This window comes from Triticum urartu, chromosome 7A (genome assembly GCF_056163025.1).
Source record: "Triticum urartu cultivar PI428250 chromosome 7A, HENAU_Tu73, whole genome shotgun sequence".
NCBI classification, from domain to species: Eukaryota; Viridiplantae; Streptophyta; class Magnoliopsida; order Poales; family Poaceae; genus Triticum; species Triticum urartu.
The window spans coordinates 120495474-120505895 of record NC_141879.1 but is presented as its reverse complement, the minus strand read 5'-3'; the positions used below and the strand labels follow the sequence as shown (position 1 = coordinate 120505895).

The window sequence follows — 10422 nt, the reverse complement described above, 5'->3', positions numbered from 1 at the left end:
ACACGAGAGGGGCATGGAGGCCTTGGGCTTTGCTAGACGTGCACAGGACGTCGCATCTGGAAGCAGCTTGGTTAATTTTTCATAGGGTCAGCCGTACAAAGAACCATGGTGCCAATGGGTACTAGGTTTGAGGTAGAGAAGTTCAACAAAACTGGAAACCTTGAGTTATGGCAGACAAGGGTGAAACATTTGTTAGCACAACATGGATGCTTGAAGGCGTTGCGGAGAGTCATGTCAGCTGTGATGGAATTATCATGTGGTGGATGGAAATTCGTGGAAGACGATTTGAGAGCCTTGAGCGTGTCATATAGTTGAATATGTTTGGCTAGGTCAGACTAGTCAGTCTGACGGATCGACGCAAATCGGTTGGTACAGAAGACGGTGCGGGATCGACGGCGGCTTCATAGGAGCGTGATGCTGATGGTGACCGACTTCTGGGGCGTGGAAACACGTGGCGCGGGTCAGAGGACTTGTGTGGCTTCGACAAGACTATGGCGCGGGGTTGATTCAAGGTGATGCACACACGGAGCTTGAAGTCATGTTGAAGGTAGAGCTGGATTGAGGGGCTACGGTGTAAGGATCCATGGAATCAAAGCCTATTCAGCAACGGGAAAAAAAGCGAGTGACACGCAATTCGGACTGGAGCCCAGTGGTATGATGGAAGCATGAAACTCGTCACCGGTCTGTGATGATCGATGGTACTCTGCAGTGGGGGTTGAGTATTGTGGATTCGCAACCCTTGAGACTTGACCGAGACAGCGGAGGCTCGACGCGGTAATAGCGGCGAGGCGCATGAGACATGGAGACGGGCCAGAGCTCTGGTGATCATACATGTGGTGACACAACTACGAATTTGACTCAGGATGACTACAAGCAATGGTGAATTTTCTTCATGTTTCAAACAGGCGGTCAAGAATGGAGCGGTGATGTTGAGTTCAGGTAACTCTTATGTGTGACGCCCAATATGTGAGTTGTTCACTTTCACGCAGGTCGGTGACCAGTGTGTGATGGCGTTGGACGGATACTCTGAAAGTTGGGAGCACAGACTAGAGTAAAGTGGAACTTAATTTTGCTCGAGCGTTGACTGTGGTCAAAAAATGAAGGGACTACAAGTTGCAGGTGAAGTCATATGGAGTCTTTGGAGTAGCAGCGGTACTCATGGGATAAGCTCAAATCCAATGTACATGAAAGTTTGACGCATTGACGAATTCAAGTTGGTGGCGGATATTCGGCAAGATGGAGTTTGTTAGAGTTGTGTCGAATATTATATACAAGGTAGATTACAGTTGGACTACGAGTAGTATTGTGTTTAGATAGGATATGGAATCGTGTTCTAATAGGACATTTGTATCCTAGACCTCTCATATATAGCTGGGGTAGACACACGATGTAACCTATGCCAACATAATAGCACCGGAACATAGGGGAAGCCGGCGGCTTGTGCCGGTGTCCAGGGCAACCGGATGCGGTATTATGACGGTGTCACGCGGAGGAGCGCCCGTGGTCAGGCCCCGGGGATATAGCCATATCGGTAAATCTCGTTAACAAATCTCGGTGTCGTGCCTTATGTGATTGTTTGGTCCTTGAATTATCGACGGTATGCCTCGGATCAATTCTAACACTCCCGCGGTGTGTGTCGTAGAATACACCATTATTATAGATTTGTGGTAGCAATGCGTGGCGGGGGAGGATTTCTGCTGGTTTTCTAATTGAGTTCGGAGTGGTTCTGCTACTCTGACTCGGCCTCTTCCGGGCTTTTCTATCCAGAATAAGTAGCTAGCGACCTACAAGGCCTAGATTCGTGAGACTGTTTTGTATCCTTGCTCTTTCTCAGGTGTTCAATCATGGAGTCAATAAGCAACTGTGTAAGTTCATTGCTTCCTTCCCCTTTCTTGTTATTTATTACTATTGCTACATCAAGAAAGACCTTATTTTCTTCAGTTTGCTGTTTTGCAGAGCAAAATTGAAGGTATAATTGATCCAACTGAAGGAGAAGATTCTATTGTTGCCAGCAAAGATGAAGATAGAATTAGCGCGCTACCCAATGACATTCTTCTCCAAATCCTAGAACGCCTTGATCTTCGCACGGTGATTCGAGCTGGCACTATCGCAACACGATGGAGGCACCTTCCTCATCAACTCTCTCATCTGCTCATCACTGTCTCGGACGTCCGTAAGGCCGGTTACACGACAGATAAAACAATGAAGGCATACACGGACGCAACGAGGAGACTGCTGTCTCCTCCGACTTGCAAGTGCACTCGAACCATCAAAAGATTGCAGCTCAGCTTCTACATTATGGACCCTTACTTGTCCACAATTGGCAATACGGTTTGGGATGTCGTGAAGAGCGGCGAACCTGAATGGCTTGAGTTCGCAATGTGCCCAGATATTGCTTCTCCAAGTGATGCCCAGTTAGCCTTGTATGGACAGCGGTTTATGTCATTCTTTGGTGCATACCCTGGTGCCTTCAAATTGCTCACTAGACTAATCCTTCAGAACCTTGCGTTTCAAGACTCAGATGTCACCAATCTTCTTAACACTTGCAGTAAACTTAAGATGCTTTCCTTGAGATCCTGTGAAATGCCCCAGGAATCTGTCCTTGAATTACATGCCCCAAGCTCGGAGCTCAGCTCACTTGAACTTAAATGCTTTGGATGCATACACGTTGAGCTAATCTGTCTTCCTAAACTGAGGGAACTGGTATACGATGTTTGGTTTTGTGAAAACCCCCCAGTGTCTTTTGGCTATGTTCCCCAGCTTGATCACGTCTGCTTTGCTTGTCCTGCCCAGTCTTGGCAGAAGCCATTCGTGCTGAGCCAATGTTTATCTAGTGACATAAACCTGTCGAATCTGCTTTTGAATTTTTACACTCAAATGGTAAGTTTCTACTACAATTCTCTCTACTTCTAATTATTATCAATTTATTTAAACATGTGTTTCTTGCTTCATGTTACAATATTCTCCATATTTCTGTTCTTTTAACTGCAGATATGGGTTGAACCTGAAGGTCCACAACAGCTCACCCCTATATTCAGCAAACTGAGAGATGTGCACCTTTGCGGTATATTTACTGAATGTGATTTGGATTGGACTATGTTTATACTTGAAGGTGCACCTTCACTGGAGAATTTTCATGTAAGCCTGTCATTCGGTTCTTTCAATCCACACTTTGACCATATAATGACATGTTTACATTTTCCATATATGCAGCATTAACATATAGGGTACCAGCATGCATGTGTAATATACTAATATTAAACCACTTAAGTACTATATATATTCTATCAAATGTAGTACATACAAGGCTCTCTAGGATATATCAACAGGGAGAACCCGTGAATTGTATATAGGGATGATGGTGTAATCCTGGAATACATGGCAGATAAGTTGTTCTTCAAGGTTGTTTGTGTGCTTCATAAGAAATGTGCGTAAAGGCAATGGATATTTTCTACTCCCTCCGTAAAGAAATATAAGAGCGTTTAGATCACTTCACTAAAGTAGTGATCTAAAATTCTAAATGCTCTTGTATTTCTTTATAGAGGGACTATTATGTCTAACCTCATGTTTAGATTCCCCCAAAATTTCTATCGATTTTTTCTTAGTTTATTTACTGCTATGTAATTGGAATCCTAGAAAGTCATTGCTTTATTCCAAATGCTATATAGGAAATTCCATTTCTTCAGATACCTCCAAGAACTCTAATTCCAGAAAGGTTCTAAACTTTTTTAAGCACACATTTACTTTTATGTCTTAACTCATGCTGCGGCCATTGTGCTGCATTTTGAAATGTTGATGTTGAGGATGCCAATTTCTAATGTAGTTTATTTTTTCGGTTCATGAAGTTATCTCGTCACTCATGTGAATTCAATAAGTCCGAGGATGATGCCGAGAAGACCAACTTGGTGCGGCAAGCATCCAATTTCAAGCACTTGAAATTGAAATTGTTCGTGATGAAAGGGTTCGAGGAGGAATACAAAAGGTGATGAATTATATACGGCTCGTCATGGAACGAGCCGTGTGCTTAAAGAGAATTGAGTTGCCTGCTATATCCCCATGCAAGAAGTGCACTGCCATATCTCCAAGATTTCCGGTGGATGAAGCTAGCAAGCACCGCATCAGGGAGCAACTCAGATACGGATTATCCTCATCCGCAGACATAATAATCGGATGATGGTACAGTCAATGAGTAATTCGCAAGGAGGATTATCCTCATCCGCAGACATAATAATCAGATGATGGTACAGTCAATGAGTAATCCGCAAGGATGACAACGGGCTTAGCCTGGTCGGTTGTGCCTAATAAAGAGAAGTCCACTCTTACTGCAGCTGGAGTGATGTGTTAGAATTGCTGCTATATAGAGCCTGTTTGGGACTGCTTCGCTTCGCCAAAATCAGTTTCGCTCCATTAAATTCACTTTGGAGCAGTTTCATTCAGAAGTTGTAGCCCTACCAAAGAGAATGTTTGGATTCCATCTAGCTCCAGCTTCAAGAATGAAAAATTTGGTGGAAAGGATCTATTTGATTGGTCAAGGGGGGAGAAACGAAGGGGTATCCATTTACTGGTGGCAGTGGTGGGTAATTTTCACCCAACTCCAGCTTCTAGAGTTTTTTAGAGCACCCCCTGAAGAGCTTCATGAAAAACTGGGAGTTGTGCCCCAGATTCTAGTTTCTTTGTGGAGCGGCATATCGTGGAGTTACCCCGTTTGGCTTGTGTTTTCTAGAGCGGAGCTGAATTTTAAGGAGCAGAGCAGTCCCAAACAGGCTCATAATACTGCGCATTAGGCGCAGACAGTTATAATATTTTCTGTTTTTTTATTATTGATAGCCAGGAAATGGTCATGTGGTTCTTGACTTGTGTGTACTTTAAACTATGTTGTTCGATTTAAGTGAACTGTGCACTGCGGACTTGCTACGGTTGCCGGAGGCCAATGGCTTATATCATTCAGATGCAAGGCATTTGCAAAATGTGTCTGTGGTGAAATATTTTGGGGAACTCTATCCATCTCTTTGTAGATGGAGCTCTAGGCATCCCCCACATCCAATGGTGTCATTCTAGCATTTCATCAAAGCCCTAAACCCCGTCCCGACGGGGAATTTGATTTTAACACAGGTTATTTGTAGTTTGATTATTTGCCCTCCCATCTGATCATTTTCCCCATTTAAGATTTGAAAAGGTTTGATCTTTTGCCGTTTTGCAATTAATTATATGACTTCTTTTCCTTTTCCTATGAGGATAAATAATACTCCCTCCGTTCGGAATTATTTGTCTCGAAAATGGATGTATCTAGAACTAAAATACATCTAGATACATCCATTTCTGCGACAAGTAATTCCGAACGGAGGGAGTAGACGGTAAAAAGGATTCACCAGTTTTTTGAATGGTGCGGGTTGGAAGATCAAAAATGGTTTCCAGAGGAATAGAAAGCTCCATGTTCTGAAAATGTTTGAATTCGCCATTTGACAGAAAAATAGCCCGAGCTGAAAGTCCAAATCCTTTAATTGAATATATATACTGTTTGACTCTATATCATGTTTTTTGCTAGTTTGGTTGAATTGAGGAAGTGAAGCAGCCCATCTTGTCTCAGCCTGTGAGTTATGGATCCATCTCCAGGCCACAATGTGAGTTCCTGGCAAAATCCTTCGCCGCCGTATGCATCTTTCCTACCGCGCTTAAACCATTTCTTGGACAACCTCAGGATATACTTTTTAGATGTAGTGTTCGAAAGTGATTGGTTGGTTATAAACTTTTCTTGCCAAGCTCATCAAAAGTTGCCAATTTTTGGCACCTTTTGATTTTTGCCAAATGTTGGCATCAAACCAATCAGCCATGAAAATGATAAAAAGAATCGAAGCTCCACCTCTAGCTACCATATGCCTCCAACTCCAAAAACTGGAGAGATGATCTGATAATTTCTCACATGTTTAACCAACGTAAACTGTACAATGCTTTTGGTCTGGACGACCAGCAATTCTCCACTCTACTGTGGAAGTGTATGTGTTTAAACTACATTTAGGGCGGTACCATGGACCAGTGCTGCCCCAGTTTACAGTAGCACCACGTCGCAATCTCAAGATCCTTCCAGTTCTATCGACTGTACTTCAGCATCAGCTGTACCAGCTTCCTCGGTATCTTCGTCGAACTTTGGCGAGCTAGACGATGCGCTGCCTGAAGGTGAACCTGATTCTGAGTTAGCGTCAGAATGTTCAGCAGTGGCTGCGTCAGCTTCTGAACCTGGGGGGTCTGCCAACTGCGCATCAGAATTGGCAGTGCTATTGGTTGTACTCCCTTCTGATTCCTCCCCTGCAGAAGCGTTCTCAGCGAGTTCGTCTTCTTGAGAGGTTGGGCCTACAGATTCAGCTTCTTGCGAGGATGATGTATCAGCAATAGCATCGTTGTCGTCCTCAAACTTTGGTGCATCCACGGAGAGTTCACGATCTTGAATGGTTGGACCTACGGATTCAGCTTCTGGTGCAGAAGAATGGATATTTTCTGGTTCCATCTGAGAAGTCTGGACAGATCTGCTATCTGGAATGTTATGTTCAGGTGTGCCATTGCTGATTTCTGTTTCCTGCATGGATATCACATCAAAGCCATCATGCACGTTGTTCAAACCATTCTGCTCTGATGCAGCATCCGTGATGTGATTGCTTTCGCTTTCGCTTGACGGCTCAGAAGTGTGAATCGATGTGGTCGCATCAATCTCCGAAAATATAACCTATCATTATCAGGCAGAAATACCCCATTAATATGTATAGAGGTAAAGTGCACAGCTGAATAAAGCTATAAAATGTGAGGATTATCTGGTTACCTCAACTCTGAAGTCTACGGGAAACCGGTGTTTCGTGTCCCACAGAATGTCAATCTGGTCCCTATCAAGTAACAGAAGATTGTCTTCAACAAAAGCCGTGCTAAACATAACTCTGAATACCATCACTTCATGTTTAAAGTCCTCATCCACGCTGACGCACTCCATGACAATGTCTCCTCGAACAGGACATCGGATATTAATCTTGATTATCTCACTGTCTTCCTGAAATTATAAACAAAAACAGTGTAATGTTTTCAGTTCGGCAATTTAAGCTTAAGGATATCTTGCCAGTAGCAATTTCCAAGTGAAAAATAAACTATCTATATGAACTGATGCAATATTATGCGCTTTCAAGTTTGAACTTACTCAGAACCATTATAGAAAACAAATTGAGCTATATGTGTAAACCAATAATCTCTCACAGATGACCAAGGAAATCTGAAGTATTTCAAGAAGGGAAAACTCTACATATGTGTTAACCAATACTCTCTTCATTCTTCAACCTATCTAACTTCAACCATTCAACTGTCCAACCCAGATAAATTCGATAATATGGTGGTATTCAAATAAGCTAACTTTTGCTGATGTGGCATAATCGCCAGCATCACGGCTGGGTAAGAACTAGAAAAGGTGTAAGCTACACTTAACCAACAGTTGGTGCAACAAGGATTGTTTTGGCCTTTTTGGTCAGGGGTGTGATTCGAGTGTTTTGCAGTTTATGAGGTCAGCGCAGAAACTAGTTGACTTAAAGAGTTCAAGGGTCTAATATTTATGTTTTCCCATTTTGAGAATAGGTCAGTAATGAACTAATGATGTTCAACTTATAACCCTACATTATAGACAAAAACCACAGCCCTGCTGTGACAGATCACTGAGTAATTCATGATACAAAACAAAATTATACCTGCGTGTAAAGCTGGACAAAATCATCTGTCTTCGGAGTTGAAAAGAGAACTTTGGCACTACTGTCATTTGGAGCCAGGGGATCTGGGCCATAAATTCGAAATATTGGCCTACATCCCCCTTGACCATCAAAATTCGGTACCGTCCTGATGATTGCACAGTTCAAGTTCAGCATCCTGTCAGCAGGAGGCCACAATTCTGGTGATTTGTGCCGTCTTGACACATACTTCAAGTATCTCAAATGAGAAGGTGCTGGGTTCAGTGGTGAGTAGAGCTCAACCAGCCCAGGTGGTGCATATTTGTGGATCGTCTCCAATGCCTTCCTCTCATCTTTGCACCTTCGAAGGTAAACCAGTAGGGCTGCCAATGCGAAAGCAAGGACCGGCCACCCACCGTGTTCTGAATGTATAAGCAGGAAGTTGTCCTGGCTTAACGAGAGCCAGCTTTCACTAGACCTAAGAAAATGGTGAATCATCTCCAAGGTGAGCAAAGGACACCCCTCATAGTTACGTGGATAACCCATCGCACTCATATCATAGCCTGAGAAAATGCGGGCAGTTTGGCTGTTCTTCTTTCCTCCCTCAAAGTTGAATACCATTAATGAATCGATGGAGTAGCGTGCAAGTAGCTGTTTCAAGATGCCTCCAATGTATGGCTTCAATTCGTCTTCTTCAAGCATATCCGTGGAGAAGCACTGGTCAAATACTGGAAAGTAAAGATGTAGTCAAAAGTTAGCATCTAAAAGGTGACAATGAGAGCAATATCAGTTCTGCTATTAATAAGTGAGATCACCGCAAACATACAAAGCCTGTCCAGTGGTAGCAGGTGAGCGTTTCCATATACTCCCTCCGTTTTTATTTAGTTCGCGTATTAGCTTTGGTCAAAGTCAAGCTTTACAAACTTTGACCAAGTTTATATACAAAAATATTAAGATATACAATAACAAATCAACAACATTAGATTTATTATTAAATGTACTTTCACATCGTATAGATTTATTATGATAAATGTCTATATTGTTTTCTATAAACTTGGTCAAACTTTACGAAGTTTGACTTCAGTCAACTCTAATATGCAGAGTAAATAAAAACGGAGGGAGTATAAAAGTAATGTGAACAAAGCATGTACCCACTTTGAAACATTTAACTTAAACAATAAAACACCCATGCACACTGAGAAAACAAAATGGTAGTTGGTAACTTGGTATGCATATGCTACGCAGGTGGATGTCTGATAGAAACAGAATGATATACTAGTTTCAGACAGTCAGATTCATCAGAAAGCAAGAAACCTTGTTGAATTGTAAGCCAACTTACTCGACCAACTGCTAGTTTTTCTGTAAAAAATGACCTAATGAAGTAATGAGAAAGAAAAAGAATTCCAAGCTGCACATAAGTTCATTTCGCAGTAAAAGGAGAAAACAAATACCTACTGCAAAATATATTTTTATATCAGGCACGGAGCTTCGGGCTTTAAAGCATCTCATTACTTGTTGTGGCTTTGAACTGTGACCTGATTTAAGCCATTGATGACTAATTCATAAATCAGGAGGAGCATCCCATGCCCTGAAGCATAGGAATTCATGTTCGTGCCCGAAGAAGCTAAAGCCCTAGAGACACCTCGTGCTAAAACTTGTTGAAATGTCACCTAACGGGACCAAATCGCACTCGCACTGAATGAACACGCAATGCTGGAGAAAATACTGAGAGCCTGATAAGGGATAACCAACTAATCCTTTGTATTCTAAAGTGTTCCTGTTATGGTCAAAAACGCAAAGTTGAGCGACAGCTAATGAATGGGCCTCCTGCGCAGCCTCTGCCGGGTCAAGACAAGAAAGCAATGTCACCACGATAGCACAAGGTCTTTGACACAGTCATCTCGCCTGATAAAATTGTATATTAAACAATACCCCACATACTGTCTGTCCATACGAATTTTCTCACAGGCTAACAACTGCAGAAGGAACATATAACAATATCGAAAGAAGAACAAGAACGGAACAGGTCGCGATACTAATCGCAAAGTCGCGGACTAAAACCTTGGAGGGTTCGAGCTGAGGCACCGCCATGCACGCAACACGAGCAAGGTTTTCCGGCGTGCGACGCGTCCGTCGCACGAACAGGTCCATGCCGAGGGCGAGCAGCCGTGCAGGTTTTACCCGTGCTGACCTCGAGAAAAGCTTAATAATAACCAAACAAGTGCCGAGACGAGAAGGGGGGGATTGGGCGAGGAGGCACGCACCCAGAATGTTGCTGGAGATCTCGACGAGCCCGGCCGGCGGCCGCCGGTTGAAGAGCCGCCGGAAATACAGCGACATCTGCGGCGCGGCAGATGGCCGCCCGGGGCGCGGAATTCAAAAATGCTACGGGCAGCAGGGCCGCCCAATCACCCGGCGGGCGGGGGTCGGGCCGAGCGCGCGCAGGCGGCGAGGGGTGAGGGGGCAGGAGACGACGTGGGGAGGAGTAGCTCGGCTCGGGGGGGGGCTCGGCGGCGGCTATATGGGAATGGATTTGGGGGTTGGGGGGGAGACGAGACGAGGCGAGGCAACTGGGTCTGGGTCTGGGTCTGGGTCTTTTCCTTGCGGCGATTTGTTTTCGGAGGAGAGAAGGAAAGAAAAATTAAAAGATTTGTTTAACAGGTCGTCGCGGGCGCGGGCGCGTGCTCGTGCTGGCTCATTCGCTCGACTCGTCGTCACTCGTGAGCTGCTT

General features: G+C 43.8%; 1 protein-coding gene and 1 pseudogene across 1 annotated transcript; one reads left to right on the top strand and one right to left on the bottom strand.

Moving 5' to 3' along the window:
• Positions 1–799: 799 nt before the first annotated feature.
• LOC147958437 (putative F-box/FBD/LRR-repeat protein At3g49030) lies at positions 800–4306 on the top strand (annotated as a pseudogene).
• Positions 4307–5836: 1530 nt separating this feature from the next.
• LOC125521465 (formin-like protein 6) lies at positions 5837–10210 on the bottom strand. Its single transcript, XM_048686514.2, has 4 exons — positions 9956–10210; positions 7716–8419; positions 6812–7033; positions 5837–6718 (listed from the first exon to the last, which is right to left on the bottom strand). The coding sequence occupies exons 1-4, from the start codon at positions 10029–10031 to the stop codon at positions 6071–6073; spliced, it is 1650 nt and encodes a 549-aa protein (XP_048542471.2). The 5' UTR covers positions 10032–10210; the 3' UTR covers positions 5837–6070.
• Between the last annotated feature and the right edge of the window lie 212 nt (positions 10211–10422).